Here is a 23,282-nt window from a genome sequence, read left to right as displayed (position 1 = left end):
CACTGATGGCTCACCATTGTTTAAGTCCAGCAAATGCTCAATATGGCTCATTCAGGTCTCACTGAAAGAGTTACCTGTGCTTCTTCAATGGAAGAACATTCTTATTGAAGGACTTTGGTCCAGCAAAGAACTTCCACCTGCAAACCTTTTCTTGAAAGTCTTTGTTCACAAGTTTCAAGGTCTGAGAAAGAAAACATGGTCATTTGCGCCGCAAGTTGTTCATTCTGTCGTGAAAATTGCTTGGTGCTATGTTGACTCGCCCGCACGAGCTTTTTTGCTGAATTGAAAACAGTTCAACGGGTACTACATCTGTTCCTGGAGCCTGCAGAAAGGAGCTCTTCTGGAAGATCAACAATTTTCTACTTGCTTAGTATTGTCGCGTAGTAGTCCTAATATGAACCTCTGCTTAGCCACGACCTTTGAAACAAGAGCAAAAGAGTCTGCATGCATTGAGCAAAAAAACACACAGCAGCTAGCATCAGGAGCTTCCACTATCCACTGTGCATATGCATGAACTATATGTGAACAAAAGATCTAAGGCACCGGCCGGCATCAGATGCTTGGTGCTTGCTATTTGTGGCTTATTTTAAGCACAGCACTGCGTGTTATCAGGGTAATATTCAGGAATAGCGCATTCTCGGTTGACAAAAATCTATTGAACTGAACTGCAACTTGAATGGAATGAACTGTGATATCACTGGTTTAAAACAAACATTTATTTTGCATACTTGTTCGTTGCTCCGCTAGTAAAGCTCATGTTGAATGGAAAGTATAGTTCCACGGGTTCTGTTTATTGAGTCTGCCTTATAATAGCAAAAATGTCCACTGTCTCTATGTTTTGATTTCGCAAACTGTCCAAGAACGCCTTGGATACCTTGCGGCTTAAAGTTAAATTTGTGAGGTCTCTCTTATAAGCAGGATACTAATAATGCAATACCCTAACAAAACCTATTTTCTTGTAGCCCACTGGTGTTTTTTATACACAAGTGTCTGTTAGATCAATGTCTCTTATAAAGGCTTCATAGTTATTCAACTAAGTGGAACCAAACTAAGCGGTACTATTTATCCTTCAGGAGCTGTCAAGTAGCCATACAAAGGAGCGGACATGATAGAGAGGTGTCATGATGTGCTGCTGTCAACAATGTCTCTTTCTGAAAGGAGGAACTGAACAATTGATAGCATAAAGGGACCATCTCTTGTTACAAAGCTGACATCGCTGAATTTTGTCTGAAATTTACCTCCAGACTACATGCATTGTGTTCTTAAAGGAGTGACCCAGCAGATCCAGGAGCTTAGGCTGACTTCCACTGGCAAATCCTTCTACATTGGGAACAGAATTGAGGAGCTCAATGAGCACATCAAGAAAGTTTGCCCACCAATTTTTTTCACCAGGCTGCAAAGACTACTTTCAGTAAGGGCCCTCTGGAAGGCAACTGAATAGAAATTCTGGCTTTTGTATTAGTGTCCCAAGTCTTGATGCCAATTTTTCCACCGAGGACATCAGGCCTTTCGTCTTGCTTTCTGAAAATGTTTTCATATTGTTGAAGGAAACTGTTCAGAAGTCCGAGACCTTTATTGCTCAGAGTTTGTTGAAGGGGTTTGTTCAGGAGGTTTCCGTACTGTATGGTGCAGCTGCTACGACTTTTAAAGTCCATCACCTCCTTCATTTGGCAAAATCTGTTAGGAATGGCTGGACCGCTGTGGGCCACTTCGACATTTCCATTTGAAGGAGGCATTCAAGAGGTTTTGAAGTTTGTTTCCGCAGCAAAAGTTGTGCCTAGACAGATAACTGAACGTATATTATGCACGGGGTGATAGAGTCGCTTAAATGCCTTTTGACTCTGCCACCAATTTTGATAATGCAGCTGGCAATTATTTCAGGAAAGAGTACTGAGCAGAGCCAGACTTGTGTATTAGGTGCTCCTCTGTGTCTGTGTGTATTGGAGGAAACTGCCCAATCACCAATAGCAGAAGCGGTTGGTGCAGGAATACCATTGGAGAATATTCCAGAGCTTGTGTCGGAGGCATCATATAGCACAGTGCAAAATACGGGCGTGCCGAGAAAGCATGTGTTTGTTATTTTAAAGACCACAGTGAAATTTTTTTCAGGTACAAGGTGCCTTTGCCGCAAGGGCAACCATAATATTTTTATGCCAGGAAGTTATACGTGAGCAGTATTTTTTGCCTTTTATGCACACCATCGAGCATCCGCCAGTACATGTAGGGCAGTGTCTTTTGCGTGAAAGCAACGTGGCTTCACCATGTGTTATTGTCTATCAGAAGGAACATTTGTTGTAGCCGAAATTCGAAATATTTTTGAAAGGGACTTAATGTTGTGTACCATGTATTTTAATATACAAGATGTCTTTGCCAGTTAAGATGGTGCACCTTACAACAGTGTAATTGTTGAAGAGGTCTTGTCCATGTGTGGACAAATAGCTCCTTTTTTATTTTTAGTGGAAGAATTGTATGTGCTCTAGTTTTCGTTACAGTAGTGGAGCACTGGTCGTGTAGTTCAGATGTTGGCCACTAATGTCGTTTGTACTATGTTGGTCTAAAGTTTTAGTTTGGTATCGATATGTTTCAACTCGGAAGTGGTATGCAAGAAAACCTTGCATGCTAACGTGTGGTCAGGTAGAAGAAATCATTGGTTGGTGCATTTACTAGCCCTTACTGGCTTTGTATCTCTCATGGCATAATGGATCAGAAACTGCGGAGTTTTACTTTCTTTTTTTATTGTTGAGAGCTTGTGTGCTGCACACACGTCTTTTTTTTTACTCTGAAACTGTTATAATGTATCTGTGTTGATGCCATGCCACCTACGTTGATGGCGAGGGTCTTCTGACAGCGATTTTTACAACATTGTCAGCCTTCTTCTGTTGTTATTTCTTGATCTTGCATGTCTAAGCTCTATATGGTAGCACAATACCTATTTTCCCACTAATGCAATATGAATTCAAACCACAAAGACAAGGTACAGCTTCGTTTGCTTCAAATTATCTGCAACAAAGAAACAGTGAAACGTGATATTGATGCGATTTGCTTGGTGCATCTCCAGCATTTTCTAGTCATATCTGGCAGTGAACTTTTTCCCTAATTTGGGAGCTCTGCAAGATGAGCTATGTTCTCAATATAAGGCAGAGTGCCTTGGCTTTACCTCTGAACACTAGTGACTCGCCAGTCTTCATATGCAGCAAAGGTCTTCAAATGCAGCCAGTCTTCAAATGCAGCCGATTCTGGTTTCATTGAATGTGTGGCCTTTGTCTCTTCATTCAAGCAGCATCCTGATTGGAGCAGTTTGGTTGAGCAATGAATGTCCACCTAATAACATTTTCTCAAAAGGTCTTTGTTGAGAAATTCCAAAGTCTGGGGGAGATAACATGTTAATTCGGACAGCAACTTGTTCACTCTGCTGTGAAAATTGTGTGCTGCGTTGTCAACTTGCGTGCGCAATCTGTTCTGCTGAATACAAAACAGTTGAGTGGATACTATGGCTGTTTTTGGCGTTGTTTTACAAAAAAAATAATCTCGAAGGTAGAAAATGTTTTGCAGGAGTGGCCATGGTCTAGAAGTGCGACGATGTGGTGCTGTTGGCAACGTCTCTTCCCGCAAGGAGGAACCTCAGTTATTGGCATAAAGGGGACATCTGTTACCCTGAAGACATCGCTGAATTTCTTCTGGGATTCGCTGCCAGACTTCATGCATAGCGTTCTTGAAGGCGTCACCCAGCTGATCACGAAACTTAGTCTGACTTCCACTGGCAGAGCCTTCTACATTGGGCACCGAATAGCGGAGTTGAAAGAGCGCATCAATAAACTTTGCCGATCAGCTTTTTTCACAAGGCTGCCAAGGCCATTTCAGAAAGGGCTTTCTGCAAGGCAACATAATAAAAATTCCGGCTTTTACATCAGAGTGTCCCATGTCTCGATGGCATTCTTCCACCGAGGTAAATCAGGCATTTCATGTTGCTTTTTGAAAGGATCTAATTGCAGCTGAATGAAACTGCCGAGGAGTCCGATACCTTTATTGCTCAGAGATTGTTGCAGGTGTTTGTTCAGGAGGTTTCATACCGTATGCTGAAGCCACTCAGCCCTTCATTGTCCATAAGCTTCTTCACTTGGTGAAATCAGATGACTGAACTCACATTCCATTTTTGATCAGCTTTTTCACTTGGTGAAATCTGTTAGGATGACTGGACCACTCTTGTCCACATCGACATTTCCGTTTCAAGGAGGCAATGAAGAAATCTCGCAAGTTTTTGTCCGCAGCAAAAAGTGCAAGGTGTGCCTAGGCCCACCTTTTGCTTAGTGTATAGGTAGGCATGGGGTGATACAGTCGCTAAAACGCCTTGTGTCACTGCCACGGTACTTGAAAAAGCAGCAGGATAATTTCGGAAAAGAGCACTGAGTAGAGATAGACTTGTATGTTAAGTTTGTTTGGGAAAAAATTGTCCGAGCACTAATAACAGAAGAAGTTGGTGCAGGTGTAATTGTCGGGAGAATATTTCGGGGTTCGTGTCGGATGCATTGTATTGCACATTGCGAAATACACGCGTGCTGAGGAAACTAGTTCTAGTTATTTCAAACCCTAGGAAGAATGTTTTTCAGGTTCGGGATGACTTTGCTGCAGAGACAACCATAATATTGTTATGCCAGGAAAGAATTCATATTTAGCAATTTTTACTTTTCATGTACAGCATCCAGAATCTACCGGAACACGTCCTTTTTTTGCCCTCGTATTGCTTGCCTCACCACCATGTGCTACGGCACTGTACATACTCTTCCACCATAACACTATTCATAAAGTAAGCATAAAACAAGGTATTGTTGTAATTCCTTGCAATGATCTAACAATAAATTACCCACAGCTTTTTCCATTCCTGTGTGGCAGGACATTAGTTTTTCTTTGCTTGGTTGCTAGATAGACAAATGATGTCTGGTACTGGCAGCTCGATTATCGTGTCTTTTTGTCTCTGCCGTACTCAACAGACAGAGACTGCGGAGATCCAGTTCTAAATTGCTTCTCGTCTCAAACGTTCCTGTGTATTGAATTATATAAAAATTTTCTAGCATCGGTCGTCAAGCAGGTGTATAAAACGAAGTCTGGATTGTTGAAGTTTTCCAACTTGACCTCCACATATATTAGTTCTCATTGTTGCTTCTTGATGACAACAGTTGATGTGTTTACTGTAATGAAAGAAAAATCCAGCCAGCTCCTCTTAGCAAAAACCGTCAAAACTGCCAAGCTGATATTGGCGTTTCCTCGGGCTAAGGTATTTCATGTTTTTAAAATTTTTGCTAAGCTTACAACTTTAGCGCCTCTGCATGAACATCGCAGTTGACTCCACAACTTGTCCATTCCAGCCGATGCTCAGGTCGGGTGACTGTTTCATTGGTGCTCCCCGATCTGAAAAGGCCAACTCGGGAACACTGACACTGGCCTGCCATTTCAAAGTCCACTTTTCTTATCATCACCTGATCTTGGCGCGTTTTTCGAAGGTTCACATCTGCTTTACCACTCGACTTTGGCTACCCTGACATTTTCAAGATATCACAATGCAGTCCTCCCTTTCATACGAAGCTTCACTTTGGCCAAACTACGAGGCCCTGTGATCTGCATGGTGATGAGCCCGGAACTGAAAGCCACAGCTAAGAACAGCTTGGCTGTTCAAACTTGTTTCATGTCAATATGTTGAATAAGGAAAAATTAGGGCACTCCAACTTCTTTTCTTAAATGGGCCAACCTCCGTTGAGCAATATGATGAGAGTGTCATGCAAAATGAACCATGTTTACACGGTAATAGGTGAAGAGCTTCCCGAAATTTCAAACAATGAATATATTGGTCTGAATAACGGGCGAAGTGCACAAGACAACAACACAGAAATAGAAAGACAGTTTTCCGGTATCTCAAATTGTGCCGAAGAAACTCCAGAAGATAGGCCCGACCCAAAAACTGTGAACTCAACAATCCAGATGTTGATCTCTTAGAGTTCATCGTGGCAAATTCATGCGTACATCTTTTTAGCATTTCTGCAACAATACTGAAAACCATGTTGCTGGTTGTGGCAGCTGGACTACCATGGATCCAAGTAGATGGTTTGTTGAAGTGGCTTAATACAATATTAGGCCAAGAGGTTTTTGTGTACACTTAGTATGTGTTTCGAAAACTCTGGGATATGCAGGAATCTAAAATGGTTCAGGTCCACACGTCTTGTCAACGTGCGATTTTCTCACTTAAACCCATGGCATCAAGAACAACTCTCGAGCATATTCTCCAAGATGTTTCAACTTTCCGCACTGATGTAGAAAGGAAGTTTTTTATATTGATGGAACTGAAGATACAGTTGCAGCAGTTTCTGAGAATAATAGGAAACATTGTTGTCAGCAACTTCTTAAAGCTCTCTTTAGCCTAAATGCCAGAATATAACATATGGTGAGCTGTACAAATTGTGCCATGTGCTCAATATGCGGCAGAATGACGTGACTTTATCGCCAGTCTTGAAATTCCGCAAAGGCTCAGTATGGCTGATTCAGGTCTCTCTGAACAAGTTACCTGTGCTTCTTCTATGAAGCAACATTTTCATTGGAGCAGTTCGTTTCAGCAATGAACGTCCACCTGCTAGCATTTATGTCATGGGTTTTGTGGACAAGATCCATTCTGCGAAAGATAACATTGTTTTAGCTACAAAATAGCATCGTATAGAGCCAGACTGGTGTGTGTGTGTGTGTGTGTGTGTGTGTGTGTGTGTGTGTGTGTGTGTGTGTGTGTGTGTGTCTGTGTGTGTCTGTGTGCGTTATCATGGGTAAATGAGATTTGTACTGTATCTGACACTCTACAAGGCTTATTCCCTGAAGTTAAGCGATGCACCTGTTCTTTTTTTGTCTAGCTGAGCCTGGTAATATTTGTATCTTGTCAATGCCTAGGTATTCAGCAGTATATGTCTGCTTTTTATTATTCGTATGACTCAAGCACAAAGTATTTATATATTGTTCGCTAGAGAATACGTTTTCAGCCTTAACTTTATACTCAATATGATCAGTGCACGAAACACAGAAAAACACAAGATGGTGCACGACACAAACGCTGTCTAATAACTGGAAGGTAATGGATGAAACATGTCATCCATATTCAAACATGAAGGCATAAAAAACTTTAGTATCTTCACGAAGCACATAATCAAGTATGTTGCAGACAGAAATCTCGGCGTCTATAAGAGCAACTGAAAATGTCGTGCACTTTTTTGTGCACTGATTATGATAAGTATGTTCAAACTAGCCCAATTTCTGCTTGAATACATCGTTTTTCGTATATATGTTTCTGTACATATTCGTCCTGCAAAGTGCAATAAATGCAGTTGCAATCTCCTAACTGCAAAGATTAGAAGCACTCTTCCTTAGTGCCCCACAGAAAATTGTGCTGGGCTGTTTTTAACTTGTGCCTGTCAGTGAATTTATTTTTCTAGTCTTGGTTCTCAGAAGTCTTGTCTGGTATTTTCACCTGGCTTGTTGTGTTCTTCTTGCCTTGCTCTGCAGCTTTATGACAGAAGCCATCTGAAATGTCTCGTAATTTTTAATGAGTTACCTTAGGTTGGTTTTGGCTGCTTTTTATAAGGAATGTTTCTATGTGTCGAGCACTTTTACATTTCACTGGTATAGGTTCTCGAAAATTTCAAACAGACGTCTCTGTTACTTTGAATATTTTGCATTCTTTTTATTGTACATTCATGTATGCCTTCACCATGTTTGTTTTTCACACAGTAGGAAAGTTGTGGTATGCTGATGAGGTAAACATATCGAAATGTGGTTCTGCATCCGCCTTCTTCTCCTAATCAACTACTGTCTGCTTTCCAGCAAAATATGTGCAGGTACTAGATCTCCATCTCCGTGTAGTTGTCTCTTCGTCTTTTGTGTCATAGATGGTACAGTACAAACACAAGTACATTTACATAGATTTTGTTTATATTTAGATTGTATATTATATGCATCTGCTACCAAAGACATCATGGGGATCTACAAAGTACTCAAAACACATTTGCCTAAGACATTCCAAATTCGATTTGTGCACCTGTTACGACATTGGGGATATCATCATTCTTTAAATCATCTGCATGACATACAATAAAGGCATACTTTATAGCACCCTAAAACAGTGTATAGTTCAGAGTGCATTTATTATATTTTAAACCAACTACCTAAAACATATTGGTTTCAATATTACATCGTAGTAAGATATGTAACAGCATACACTGCATATATCGCGTCACAAGACGATAGTAACACTTGATGTTCTTGCAGGACTGTAGGTTGCTTTAGGTATTACGTGCTACATGTAAACAAAGTACACATGCAGCAAATGAATACAACAGCAATGTTAGTTGAATCCCAGATGCAGTGTTTGCAAATACATTACTGCAGTGCTATGTCCTGATAAGTTCTTTTACGGGGTTGTCTTGTAGATGCTGGGTGACAAACGTTTAAGATATGTTGTACACGGTTCCTGGCTTTAGTGTGTGGAGTGTATACTAACACTAAATGCCGAAGAGGCTAAAGAGCATTGACATAATGGTTGGAAAGCTATGTTATATGTAAACTCACTAATCAGTTCGCTAAGACTGAGTTACGAGTGTGAGTGCGTTGGGCTCAGTAATTTTTGGTGAGTGACTCTGACTGAGTAAATTATTAGAGTAGTAGCCAGAGTGCATTTCGTGGAAAAAAATTTTAGCCCAAGTAAGCCACAAGCACTACCAGAACACATCCAAACAGAATACACCACACCAGAGTCGTTTACCCATCAGAACACATCGTACCACAACACACCAGACTGGGTCTGCATTCTCACAAGGATAAACCCCACTGGGTCAAATTTCACATCAGTACACAACCCAGCAGAACACATTCACTCCAGAACACACCACGATGTGATGGCTTTTGTACAAGAACAAATCCCACCAGAATAATCACTCCAGGACACACCAAGACGGGTCGGCTTTCCAACCAGAACCTTGCACACCAGGCTAAAGTATTCATCAGAACAAACCACCGTGCTCTGGTGTATACACCAGACATCACCAGAACACACCAAACACACTCTGGTGGGTTTTTCAACAGCAACTGGTGCCAGCTTGCTGGTGGCGGCCTGCTAGCGCTGGTCTGCAAGCAGAAGCTGACAGGCGCTGATCTTCCGGTAACTGCCTGCTGGTGCTATGCCTGTTGGCATTGCACTGGGCGTACCGACCTGTGCAATCCACCTTCTCGTCCACCCTCCGACTCGTGGCATAAGAAATGAATAACGCTGTGATGAACCATTCTTCCACGGTACTGGAGGTGCTGTTATGAGGTGGTTGACAACAACAGCAAAAATTAGACAAAAAACGTTATCTAGCACGTAAACTAAAAAAAAACTACAATATCTCACTGCGCGAGCAAGGCACTACGATTTATGTTCGTTTCTTTGCATGTATCCAAGTTTTTGGCACACATATTTTCCGATGGGCTTGAATTGTTGCAGCTTCTTTGGCAGGTGTCTCGCTCGTTTACACATAAAGTAAGGCTACACAAAACAAAGCGAATGATTATTCTTTTCAATTTTTCCTATCAAATTGCTATTGCGAAACCCAGCGTCACTAGTTAGCAGCGTACAGTGCAACGCCAAATTATAGGCCCAGTAAAATGCTGGAAACTCGGACGTTGGAGCAGAATATCACTAGGAGGGGCTAAGTACACAGCGAAGAACACGTTTACAGCGTTAAAACTTGGCGCGTAGTCACCATAAAATATTTAATATAAAAGAATTGATACAAAGCGCACAGATGCAATAAATGAAAAAAAAATAAGTCAACCACCTAAAGGATCGCAACTCACCACCTCCTGATTCCTACCCTCGCTAACTTGTGATTACTACACCACACCAGAACCCGTCCAGCTGCTAGTAAAATCACCATTTATTCAATGGACTTGCTGCTTACCTTCATGTTTACAAGTCGATTAGTTAACAAAGACCCAACATTCCTTTTCAAATATCAACTGCGTCTTTATTCGATACTATTGACCGGCTGCCGGGCACCGACATGCGCATATTGACAGAAACATAAAGTTTTATGAGGAATTCACACCTTAACTCTAAAAAATAATAAATGGCCTGTAGAAGCAGCCACATAATGCCAGCTGTCAGTGTATATTGCCACGTTTCATTTCCCAAGTTTTTGTTATCGTCCCAAAACACCACATGATTCTCAGCGCAAACCGCGCCTGCAGTTTTCGAGAAGATTCCCGACTGTAGTAGATCATTTCGATAAGATCACGCCCACTGTGCGAATGGTACAGATTGTTCTGGAACCTACGCCACCGCCAGCGATAACGCTAGAACATTCGACGGCAAGAGTATAAATGCCGACGTGCTTCGCCTGTTGTCAGTTGTTGTTGATCGAAGGCCGACGCTCCGTTTGCCGCTATCAGTCCGAGACTGCTATTTGTGCGAGACTGCTGCTGTAAGTGGACTTTCCGTTTGCCGGGCACAGGTTCGCCCAAATAAACAGTTAAATCCCAACACGAAGTCTCCTGTCTTCGGCCACGTCACGACCCCGTGACATCTGGTGGAAGTGCTGCTTCGTTCATGTACCGGACGCCCCCGTCAAGCCGTGAACCCAGCCCACGTCGCGGAGAAGACACCGACGCCAACTAAGAACAGCGAACATGCCGCCGACAGCAAGGGCTACCAACAGAATACGGGCTTCTACAAGACAAGGCGCGGAAGACCAAGGCCATGACCATGACTGCAGCGACAATGACAACCGCAGCGTCCCAGCCCACGATGGTCATGCATCAACCCAGGGAACCACCAATTTTCCATGGGTCATCGTTCGAAGACCCGGAGTCCTGGCTAGAAACATACGACCGTGTGGCCGCCCTCAACCACTGGGACCATGACGAAAAGCTGCGTCGTGTGTTCTTCTATTTGGAAGACACCGCAAGGACTTGGCTCGAAAATCGGGAGTCCACGCTCCGAACGTGGGATGTTTTCTGCGGCGCATTCCTGCAAACGTTCGCGAGCGTCGCTCGCAAAGAGAGGGCCGCTGCTTTATTAGAGACCCGGGTTCAACTACCAAATAAAAATGTCGCCATTTTCACAGAAGAAATGACACGACTATTCCGTCACGCTGACCCAGACATGCCTGAGGAGAAAAAAGTTCGTTTCCTCATGCGAGGAGTCAAACAGGAGCTCTTCGCGGGACTGATAAGAAACCCACCGAAAACCGTCCAAGAATTTGTAGCCGAAGCGACCACTATCGAAAAGACTCTGGACATGCGAACCAGACAGTATAATCGTCGCCTGACTGCAGACTGCGCTGCTGCTCAAGCCAGTAACTCCGGAGACCTGCGTGAAACGATCCGAGCGATCGTGCGGGAAGAGCTGCGCAAGCTGTTGCCTTCGGCACAGCCTCAAGTGGATTCAATTGCCGACATTGTGCGAGAAGAAGTTCGGCAATCGCTTCAAATTGCCCACGCACCGCTGCCCGAGCCGGAAGCTATGAGCTACGCCGCTGCACTACGCCAAAACGCTCCTCCCCGTCCACGCCAAAACGCCGTCATATCGCACTTCCGTCGACAGACACTACCGCCGCCACCACCCCCACCGACGTCATACCGTTCGCCAGCGGCCCAGCGCAGTGCACCGAGGAAGACTGACGTCTGGCGCACCCCTGACCATCGCCCGCTCTGCTACCACTGCGGCGAGGCCGGACACACATACCGCCGCTGCCAATACCGACAGATGGGACTGCATGGCTTCGCCGTCAATGCACCGCGTCCACAGCCAGGAGAACGACCACGTGACATCGCCGACTACCTGACAGGAACTCGGTGGACACCACGAAGCCCTTTGTGTTCGCCGTCGCCCAGCCGCCGCACGTCACCGCACCACCGGCAGTACTCTGGCCCAACGCGGGGCCGGTCTCCTAGCCCGTATCCGGGAAACTAAGGGCAGCAACCGGTGGAGGTGCGGTTGCTGCGCGACGAACTACCGAAGATCCTCCGACGACGACGACGCCGCGACGGAGCTTTCCGAGCACAACGCCAAACAGGCAAATCTCTGACGGCGAAAGCTCACTTACCGAAGGTGGCCAGACGACGCAACATGGAAGCAGCGGAACAAGCCGACGCAGCCGTGACCCGACGCCACGCCCTAACTGTAATGCGAGACGGCGAACTAGCGACCTCGACGTTCTTATCGATGGCCACAGTGTGACCGCTCTCATCGATACTGGAGCCGATTATTCTGTCATCAGTGGCTCGTTAGCCGCGAATTTAAAGAAAGTTAGGACAGCTTGGAAAGGCCCTGAAATCCGCACAGCCGGAGGTCATCTCGTAACGCCTGCAGGAATCTTCACAGCGAGAGTCACCATTAACGGCCGTATTTATCCTACAGACTTCGTAGTCCTACAGCGTTGCTCGAGAGATGTCATCCTTGGCATGGACTTCTTATGCCTCCATGGTGCTGTCATCAACCTAAAAACAAAGTCCATAACGTTATCCACAGAAGAAGCACTACCGCCGCGCACGCCATCAGGACACCATGCCTTGAATGTGCTGGAAGAACAAGTCACCATTCCGCCTCGCTCAAGCGTCATTATTTCAGTCGGCGCTCCTAAATCACCTGACTTGGAAGGCGTCGTTGAAGGCAGTCAGCATCTGTTGGTCACCCGAAATATTTGCGTCGCAAGAGGAATTGCAGAGCTGCGCGGAGGCAAAGCAACGGTTATGCTCACGAATTTCAGCAATGAGTACAAACATGTGAACAAAGGAACAACGGTCGCATACATCGAAGAAATGGTCGAAGCCACCAGTGCTTTCGCCCTCGCCGATTTTGCGGAACCTGCTCAGAGGAACCAAGCCCCTCCCATAGCTTTCGACGTCAATCCCAGACTTCCGAACGATAAGCAAGAACAGCTCAAGGCGCTGCTCCTGCAATACAAAGATTGCTTTTCGTCGTCATCGAAAATTCGGCAGACCCCAATCACGAAACATCGCATCATAACCGAAGAAAATGCCAGACCACTTCGTCAGAGTCCGTACAGGGTTTCGACGCGAGAACGTGAGGCCATGAAGAGACAAGTTGATGAAATGCTGCGGGATGACATTATCCAGCCGTCCAAGAGTCCATGGGCATCTCCCGTGGTGTTAGTGAAGAAAAAGGATGGGACCCTACGTTTCTGCGTCGATTATCGCCGCCTGAACAAAATCACAAGAAAGGACGTGTATCCTCTCCCACGAATAGACGACGCACATGATCGGCTCCATAACGCCAAGTACTTTTCGTCAATGGACCTCAAGACTGGCTATTGGCAAATCGAAGTCGACGAAAGAGACCGAGAGAAGACGGCGTTTATAACACCGGACGGCCTCTTCGAGTTTAAGGTGATGCCCTTCGGCCTTTGCTCAGCGCCTGCAACTTTTCAACGCGTTATGGATAGAGTACTGGCAGGATTGAAGTGGCAGACTTGCCTTGTGTACTTGGACGACGTCTTCGTGTTTTCCTCGAGTTTTCACGAGCATCTTCGGCGCCTTGAAGCTGTACTTCAAGCCATCAAGACTTCCGGACTCACATTGAAGCCAGAATAGTGCAGATTTGCGTATGAGGAGCTCTTGTTTCTGGGGCACGTTATCAGCAAGTCTGGAGTTCGTCCCGATCCACGGAAAACAGCCGCCATCGGCGACTTCCCGCCGCCCACTGACAAGAAAGCCGTTCGCCGATTTCTGGGCCTGTGTGCCTATTATAGGCGGTTCGAGAAAAACTTCGCCCGCATCGCCGATCCTCTCACTAACCTTACCAAGGCCGACGTGGAGTTTAAGTGGGAAACGCCGCAGGAAGACGCTTTCCAGGAGCTCCAGACGCCTCCGTTACTTGCGCATTTCGACGAATTCGCCGAGACAGAAATACATACTGACGCAAGCAGCGTAGGTCTTGGCGCCGTTCTTGTGCAGAGGGCTGACGGACTTGAAAGGGTTATTAGTTACGCCAGCCGATCGCTATCCAAAGCAGAAGCAAATTATTCAACAACAGAAAAGGAGTGCCTCGCCATCATCTGGGCTACGTCGAAATTTCGCCCCTACCTCTACGGCAGGCCCTTCAAAGTTGTGAGCGACCACCATGCATTGTGTTGGCTAGCCACCTTGAAGGACCCTTCAGGTCGCCTCGCACGATGGAGCCTGAGACTTCAAGAATATGACATTACTGTCATTTACAAGTCCGGAAAAAACACTCCGACGCCGACTGTCTCTCTCGTGCGCCTGTCGACCAACCGCTACCCGACGACCCGGATGACGACTTTTTCTTAGGAACGATAACTACCGACGACTTCGCTGAACGACAGAGGGCCGATCCGGAACTTAAGGCCCTAATAGAATACCTCGAAGGCAGGACCGCCGAAGTCCCGAAGGTATTCAAGCGCGCACTTGCGTCGTTCTTTCTACGAAACGGTCTTCTACAAAAGAAAAACTTTTCACCGCTTCGAGCTAAGTACCTCCTTGTGGTGCCTTCTGCTCTGCGACCAGAACTCCTGCAGGCCCTGCACGACGATCCGACGGCAGGGCACCTCATTGTTTCTCGCACGCTCGCGAGGATACAAGAAAGGTACTACTGGCCACGTCTTACCACCGACGTCACTCGTTATGTGAAAACATGCCGGGACTGTCAGCGACGCAAGACACCGCCGACAAGGCCAGCAGGACTTCTGCAGCCAATTGATCCACCTTGCCGACCTTTCCAGCAGATTGGTATGGACCTACTGGGGCCGTTCCCGACGTCGGCTTTCGGAAACAAGTGGATCGTGGTAGCTACCGACTACCTCACCCGCTACGCCGAGACAAAAGCCCTGCCAAAAGGCAGTGCATCCGAGGTAGCTAAGTTCTTGGTCGAAAATATCGTCCTACGTCACAGCGCCCCGGAGGTCCTTATCACCGACAGAGGAACAGCATTCACTGCCGACTTAACTCAAGCGATCTTGGCATACAGCCAAAAAAACCACCGCCGGACGACAGCGTACCACCCACAGACCAACGGCCTCACCGAGCGGCTTAACAAGACGATCGCCGACATGCTGTCAATGTACGTCGATGTCGAACACAAGACGTGGGACGCCATTCTTCCGTATGTGACCTTTGCATACAACACGGCGGTGCAGGAGACGACGCAGATATCTCCATACAATTTGGTCTACGGAAGGAGCCCGGCAACGACGCTCGATGCCATGTTACCCAACGTCACCGACGAAGAAAACCTCGATGTGAGCGAGTACCTTCAACGCGCCGAAGAAGCCCGACAACTTGCGCGGCTCCGTATCAAGAATCAACAGACGACCGACAGCCACCGTTACAACCTTCGACGACGCCTCGTGGAATACCAGCCCGGTGAACGTGTTTGGGTGTGGACCCCGAAACGCCGACGTGGACTAAATGAAAAGCTTCTGCGACGGTACTTCGGACCGTACAGGGTGGTTCGAAGTCTAGGCCAACTTGATTAGGAGGTTGTCCCCGACGGCATCACGAACTCTCAACGACGCCGATCGCGACCTGAAGTCATCCATGTCGCGCGCCTCAAGCCGTTTCATGCGCGTTAAAAAAACTGAACCAGTGTTTTTTTTTTGTAATATTGTTGTATCGTAATTTATTCATTGTACTTTCTTGCATTATTATTGTACTTTCATCTTTAGTTAAAGCATCGGGACGATGCCTTTTTTCAGAGGGGGGCAATGCCACGTTCCATTTCTCAAGTTTTTGTTATCGTCCCAAAACACCACATGATTCTCAGCGCAAACCGCGCCTGCAGTTTTCGAGAAGATTCCGGACTGTAGTAGATCATTTCGATAAGATCACGCCCACTGTGCGAATGGCACAGATTGTTCTGGAACCTACGCCACCGCCAGCGATAACGCTAGAACATTCGACGGCAAGAGTATAAATGCCGACGTGCTTCGCCGCTTGTCAGTTGTTGTTGATCGAAGGCCGACGCTCCGTTCACCGCTATCAGTCCGAGACTGCTATCTCTGCGAGACTGCTGCTGTAATTGGACTTTCCGTTTACCGGGCACAGGTTCGCCCAAATAAACAGTTAAATCCCAACACGAAGTCTCCTGTCTTCGGCCACGTCACGACCCCGTGACAATATTTCCGTTTTGAGGGCTGTTTCTCACTCTTGCGACTGGTCAAAATATACAGAATGTTTATGACATGTTTGATATATATGTGCGTACACAATTGAGTATTACCTAGTGTTCTCGTGCAAAGAGGATTAGACACAATACAGCGGAAGTACGAGTGTACCTATTTGCAGTAAAATTGGCACGTACAATTACCCTGCAGGGACGTCTCTGAGCAGGCGTTTAGTGTGGGGCGACACCATGGACGCAAGCTAACGGGGGGTTTTGATCTCCCCACATATAGCCATGCATTGCTTTTACGTGTCCGGGGAAAAGGAGATCTTGGGGCTTGAGTCGACACCAGGTTATTGGACCTTTGAGACCTCCCGGCAGAGGCAACACACCCTTTTGGCCCAGGCTTCGTAGACGGTGCCCTTGGGTAGATCCACCCAGGGGAAACCAGCACTTCAAGTTTCCTCTCTCTCTCTTCCTACATTTCGACTTTTCTCTTCATCAATCTTTCCTGTCATCTTCTCATTTTGGCTTACTTGCATCTTCCAGGCGGCAAGCAATAACCTTGTGTATGTGCCCTCTCTTGGTCACATAATATTGGGCTATAGTGTCTTTGTACAGCTGGCACTGGCATGCGTTTTTATTTTTGCTGCGGCGTCACCATATTGGCATGGCTGCCCAATATACATATATTTATGGCCTCTTTTCTTTTTCCCTAGCTGTCTGATCACCCTCCGTCTTAGATGGGTTGCCCCGAAAGAGTGCTGAATGTCTTCCTAATCCCAAATAAATCTTTCCCCACTTTAATTTGCTTCACTCTGAAACACAAATTAACGCAAGAACAATCTCTTTATTTGTCGTATCAAAATGCCTCACCAATAGCCTTGGCACAGGTTATCAGGCTAGACGAATGGCTAGTGGTGACCTTGTTATCGAAGTACAAAACAAGGTTCAGTACGAAAATCTCTCAAAACTCACCTCTTTAGGAATCACATCTGTATCTGGCACACCGCGCCATTCCCTGAACATTTACGAGGCGTACTGTCTGATCAAGACCTAATTGACCTGACAGAGTTTGATTTCCTTGAGGGCTGGAACAAACAGCACGTAACGCATGTTCAGATAACTAAGATCAGCCATGACAACAAAGAAACCGACAAAGCATCGCGCCCTTACATTCTGCACAAGCTCACTTCCAGAATACACCGAAATAGGCTACTTGAAATTGAAGTTCTGACTTTACTACACCAAACCCCGATGTTGTATTAGCTGCCAGCGTTTCGACCACAGCTCTGAGAGCTGCTCTGGCGGTCAAACCTGTGCAAACAGTAGTTCGCGCGAACACGCTAAGGACAACTTTAAAGAAGGAGCTTTTACTGCGCAAACTTCAATGTTGTACACCCCGCTTACTCTCGCACATGTGCTACATATAAACACGAATAAGAAATACTTACGCTCAAAGTAAATAGAAACATCTCATTTAGGAAGGTGTCTGCCTTTGTGGGATCCTTCATTTGCAGAGATGGCACGAAAGAAGGCAGTGCCACCCAAATCTGCGGCACCCGCACGTACCACACATAGTGGATCGGTGACAGCGCCAATCACCCCTCAGCGGAAGTAGCTCAGGTTCTTCCATCACTTAAAGGCTTGCAGACGTCCGGACCTGAAGTCCCAGGGCCTTCTGTCTTGACAGATATAGCCATAAAACTTCCATGCCCATACTCGTGAACCACGAGCAAGCATCGAGCCCCTCGTCCGAGGTGATAGGCCCAAAATCAAGTCCTCCGGTGTCTTCGGTGTCGAAAGACGAGCGCAGCTCTTTGGAGCACGCCAGAAAGTCATAAACCATCATCACGGAGCCTGACAATGTCTCCTGACTTAACACAATACTTTTTAGTGCACACAGTGCCTAATTACACTCATAGTGGATACACAATTATTACAATCGAACGCCTGCGAACTGCTTAGAAACCTCGACGATACCTATAAACTCTTACGAAAACATTCCCCAAAATTGTCATTTGTACAAGAGACGCACCTAAATTCGAGGAACACCAAATTTCTACGTCAATGTGTAATACTCAGAACAGACCGTAATGACGCTGAAGAGTCATCTGGTCGTGTGGCCATTAAAAATAATCTGGGCGTAGCATTTACAAAACTACCACTACAAACTTCCATTGAGGCAGTGGTAGTTCGAGCAGTTTTTTTAACAAATTTGACATCATCTGCTCTGTTTTCGTATCTTCGCAGTACTGTCTCAAAAAACACGGATTCCAGTCACTGATAGATGAACCACCAGAAAATTATGTGACCCTAGGGACTTGAGTGTATATAATGGTCAAAAAGACAACTCTCGCTGCGATGCACGAGGTCGCCTAATCGAAGAGTTCCTCTTTTCTTCGAGTGAGTGTATGTTGAATAGGAACAAACCAACATACTTTAGCCTCGCCAAAAAAAACTACTCATGCATAGATCTAAGCAATGTGTCCCCACTGCTTCTACCCATGCTTCAACTGAAAGTGATCAGCTATCTTTTTGGAAGTGACCACTTTTTAATCATTCTAAGCACACCAATAGACAAAGGTCCTTAACATCTTCACAGATGTCAGACAGACATCGCGGACTGGGAAAATTTCAGAAAAACCACTCGCTAAAGTTGGTTGCACTTGTGCCAACTTAGTATAGATGCAGCAGTAACTTTTGGAGGCACTTTTTATTGATGGTGCAACAAAGTGAATCCAAGAAAGTGAACAGTCCTCTAGGCGACACGTCGCTTGTTAGAACAGTGAGTGTCGGAATGAGCGTAATATGCAAAATAAAGCAAGGAGGCTGTTTGGAGACTCTCCAACAGCAAAGTAACTTACAAAATATAAAAACATAAAGTATCGAGGGAGCAGGATGCGCCGACAGGCCAGAAAGAAAAGTTCGCGTAAGTTTGTATCAGGCGTCAATTCACATACACAGGATGTGAAAGCCTGAAACATGGTTAGGAAAATAGCAGGAAGATAAGTACATTAACTTCTTCTCGTAAATACACAAAGTGACAGCTTGGAAGATCGAGCAAACTACCTCGGCGCACACTTCGAACAAGCGTCCAGCTCATCATACTATAGTAAATCCTTCCAAAGATGCAAAAAAGAATTGAGAAGCAGATTCTAGAACACAAATATACGAAACACGAAGCATACAACCAAGCTTTCAGCTTAGCTTAGCTCTATGCATCACTAAATTCGTGCAGTCGTTCAGCCCAAGGTTTTGATCGTGTGGTGCACAAAATGTTGAAAAACCTACCAATCTAAACGCAAAACACCCTAAATTGCTTGTACAATGCTACCTAGGTTTCTGGCGCTATCACTGCTTCCTGAAAAAAGCCTATACTTATTCTCATTTTTAAAGAAGGCAACAATCTTTCCTCAGTTTTGAGTTATAGGCCTATTGCACTTACAAGCTGCTTGTGCAAACGTTTCGAAAAATTATTAAACTGCCGACTTGTACATTTCCTTGAAACAAACAATCTGCTCGACCCATTTCATTGTGGATTTAGAGAGGGTAGATTCACCACCACCCGCCTTGTTCATATCAAAGCACCGATCAGAGTTTCTTTCGTCCACAAACAACATTATCTATCTGTGTTCCTCGATATTGAAAGCGCTTACGATACAACACGGTGATTTGGTATAAAAACACACCAGTCCCACCTTGGCGTGCGTTGCAGAAGGTTTACCATAATCGAAAGTTACCTGTCAAAGCGGACAGTTTGTGTCCGAGCAGGCATTGTTTTTTCGAAAGAATTTGCCCAGAAAAGAAAAGTGATGGAATGTTGAGTACTTAGCTGCACACTTTTCATTTTGAAAATAAATTCTTAGCACTTGTTCATTTGTCACAGTATATTTTACTGTACATACGTCGATGACGTCCAGCTTGGATTTAGGTCTTGCAATCTGGCCATCTCTGATCGACAAGTTCAATTTGGTTTGAAGAAAGTCTCCATTTAGGCAGAAGAAAGCGGGTCACAACTGAATGCACAGAAAAGTAGGTGTATATTGTTCTCCTGGAAGAGAGGCACCCATTCCAATACGGATATTCAACTGCGCGGGCAGCGTCTTTCTGTTACTACTGAACAAATTGCTTAGGGCATAATCTTGGACGCCAAACTCACGGTGCTAAGAATTCATTTTCATAATAAAAAGTGTGCAGCTAAGTACACAACATTGCATCACTTCATACCACACAAGTATCTAAAAACAGGTGCATAAAAGTCATGAATGTTCTAAATGTGTTGTCACGCATTATGTGAAGAATTCACAAAAAGTGTCTGATTAATTTGTATACAAGTCTCATAAATACACACCTAGACTACGCAGCAATAGCGTATCAGTCTACCTAGACTACGCAGCAATAGCATATCAGTCTGTGACCCCTACTGCCCTTAAATTGCTGGACCCTGTGCATCATCTTTCTTGCATTCTTCGTTATGGAAAATTTGAATATTTCATTAGGGAGCACTCTGGTGACAACTGATTATCTGTAAATTTCTTCCAGGATGCTTATATATGTTCATGTACGCCCTGACTCCTCGGCTTTTTCATGACTCCTGATATCTCCAACGAATAAAATGCCTTCTCGTATTTTATGAATGAAATAATTAGTGGTTGGGTGTATTTTGACCATTTCTCCATTAAAGTATATGCAATGTGCTATTGCTGCTTCACGTGACCTGAAGTCTAGCGTGGGAGGCAGTGTTGTCCGTGCTGCTGTTTTACCACTGCTTCTTGAGCTCTCTTCTCCGGGCTTGTTAGCTCTCTAAAGCATACACTGACAGCCCAAAGTCGTGCTCTGCTTTCGCAGCAGCACGTTGTTGCTGGCATTGCCGCTTCACTTTTTAGGGGTGAAAGCTCTTTCAAGACCGTTTCCAATCAATACAAAAAGAGTGTGTGGTCTGTAAAGCCTTTATTGGTCATTGTCATGGCCTTGGTCTATTGTTGGCACCTTGCGTGAGCTCCGCCGACTAACGAACAATGCGCAGTGGACCCTCATAGACCCTAAAGGGCTCCAAACACAAATTAGCGAGCGAAAGATATACGTTTTTTTCACTGCATATTTCAAGGTGATCCGTAGCAGGACCTCAGTACCGAGGCCACCACTGGGTAATTACATCTCCGCCATGGTTTTATTATGATCTTCCGACATCCGCTTTCACTGCACACACTGCAAGTCACTGTCATCATTTTAATACTTATGTTTTTACCCGTGGTAGTGCGAAGAATTTTAAGGCGCCTATATAGCCACGCACCATATCATTGTTCACATTTTTAGTCACTGAAATGGCGCTCTTTGGCCATAAATCGTACCTTGCGCCATAAAGCACCAGACATCAACATTAAGTGAAAGGCACAAGGTTAAACTAACAAAACAGTCGAAAACATCAGCCATTCTTAAGCATACATAATCAAGACGGGCGCCATGTTAGGAAATACGTAGCGCCGATTGCACGCAGTGAAACACGCCCACTGCTTTCATTCGAATGCACCATCATGCTTCCTACAGGAATTTTGTTTGGAATGCACCACCACAGCATTTGCGTTCACGATGCTGTGTTTTTTACGTGCTCTATAGAACACTGTTCCACTCATCTATAAAAGAAAGCGAAACAAAGCTGCGTTTTCGTGAAGCGGGCAACAATACCGCTTAAGCTGCCTTGTTACTGAAAGTAGAATGTTGAAAAGCCAGCAACGGTGAAGACCCGCCATATGGACGAGACATTCATGCATATAGAGAGCGCACACACTTTCATCAGATAAAAGAACTCATCTTCTCGGTATAAACAAAAGACGGAGTGATTACCGTAGGCACATTTACTAGAGCTGGTAGTCATAGGCCACTCACTCTGGCGGTCACATCTGTTGTAGGCTGTGTACGAGTGCTAGAGGCGACGTACCATGGTTGACTTTTTTCTTGTCGTCGGTATTTTCGTCATCTGATGATCAAATATTATATAGGTGCGTCGTTACTGATGATGAAGACAGAGCTGTATACCAAGGCAACTTTTTCCACTCAGCATTTTTACCTAAGAACCACAGTAAATGGCGTGCAACTATTAGGAACATTTCGCCTATGCTTCTTGCCAAGTTTAGTGTTAATTAAATTGAAAATTTATTGAAGGACGTTTATGAAAGTAAATATTGTGGTCCAGATGAAGTTTCTCAGCGTATTCCCAGGCATAGCGTGGTGCCAATTTTGTGCAGCTGTATGCAATATTTGAAAGATCTCTAGTGACAAGTATCTTACCACAGGAATGGAAGATTGTGCATGTGGTGTCAATAAATAAATATCGTTCAAAAAGAACATTGGTTACTATAGACCAATTTCGCTTACAAATACTAATGTAAAAAACGGAAACACATTTTATATGAATAAATAATAAATCGTTGATTGATTGATTGATTTGTGGGGTGTAACGTCCCAAAACCACCATATGATTATGAGAGACGCCGTAGTGGAGGGCTCCGGAAATTTTGACAACCTGGGGTTCTTTAACGTGCACCCAAATCTGAGCACACGGGCCTCGACATTTCCGCCTCCATCGGAAATGCAGCCGCCGCAGCCGGGATAATAATAAATCGTTTAAACATGCACAAGGTACTCATCGACAAACAGCGTGAATTTTAAAGAGGGCTGTCTTGCACAACACGATTGGTGGAATTTTATCACTATGCGATATCGGACGTGGATCGTGTAGAACAGATGAACAGGGTGTTCTTCGATTCTTGTAAAGCCTTTGACACGGTGCCACGTTCACTCTTACTGTTTCAACTAACCACCTCACACATTGATAAGGCTGTTTTTTATTGGATGCAATGCTACATTTATCAAAGAAGACAAACCATGTAATGAAGGGGAAATGCTCTGAAAGCGCCTATTTTACTTTAGGGGCCCAACAGGGCTCTGTTCAGGGTCTGCTATATTTTTAATTTATGTCGATGCTATCTCAGGGAGAATTTTATCTTTTATACGGTTGTTTGCTGACGAATGGTTAGTGTGCTGAAATTTTCAAATCACAGAGATGCATGATGACTTCAACAGTATTCATCACTAATTTATACTTGGCGTATCGATTGGAAAATATTTTGAACAT

The 23,282-nt window shown here is 45.0% G+C and overlaps 1 protein-coding gene across 1 annotated transcript in view; it reads right to left on the bottom strand.

The window, feature by feature from the left end:
• Positions 1 to 7,696: 7,696 nt before the first annotated feature.
• LOC142769115 (uncharacterized) overlaps positions 7,697 to 23,282 on the bottom strand; it is a 30,569-nt gene continuing 14,983 nt past the window's right edge. Inside the window, exon 3 of the mRNA XM_075872053.1 lies at positions 7,697 to 9,327. Coding sequence (XP_075728168.1) covers positions 9,102 to 9,327 — 226 coding nt within the window. The 3' untranslated portion in view covers positions 7,697 to 9,101. The remainder of the gene's footprint in view (positions 9,328 to 23,282) is intronic.

This window comes from Rhipicephalus microplus, chromosome 8 (genome assembly GCF_043290135.1).
Source record: "Rhipicephalus microplus isolate Deutch F79 chromosome 8, USDA_Rmic, whole genome shotgun sequence".
NCBI classification, from domain to species: domain Eukaryota; kingdom Metazoa; phylum Arthropoda; class Arachnida; order Ixodida; family Ixodidae; genus Rhipicephalus; species Rhipicephalus microplus.
This window is presented reverse-complemented; position numbering and strand designations above follow the sequence as displayed.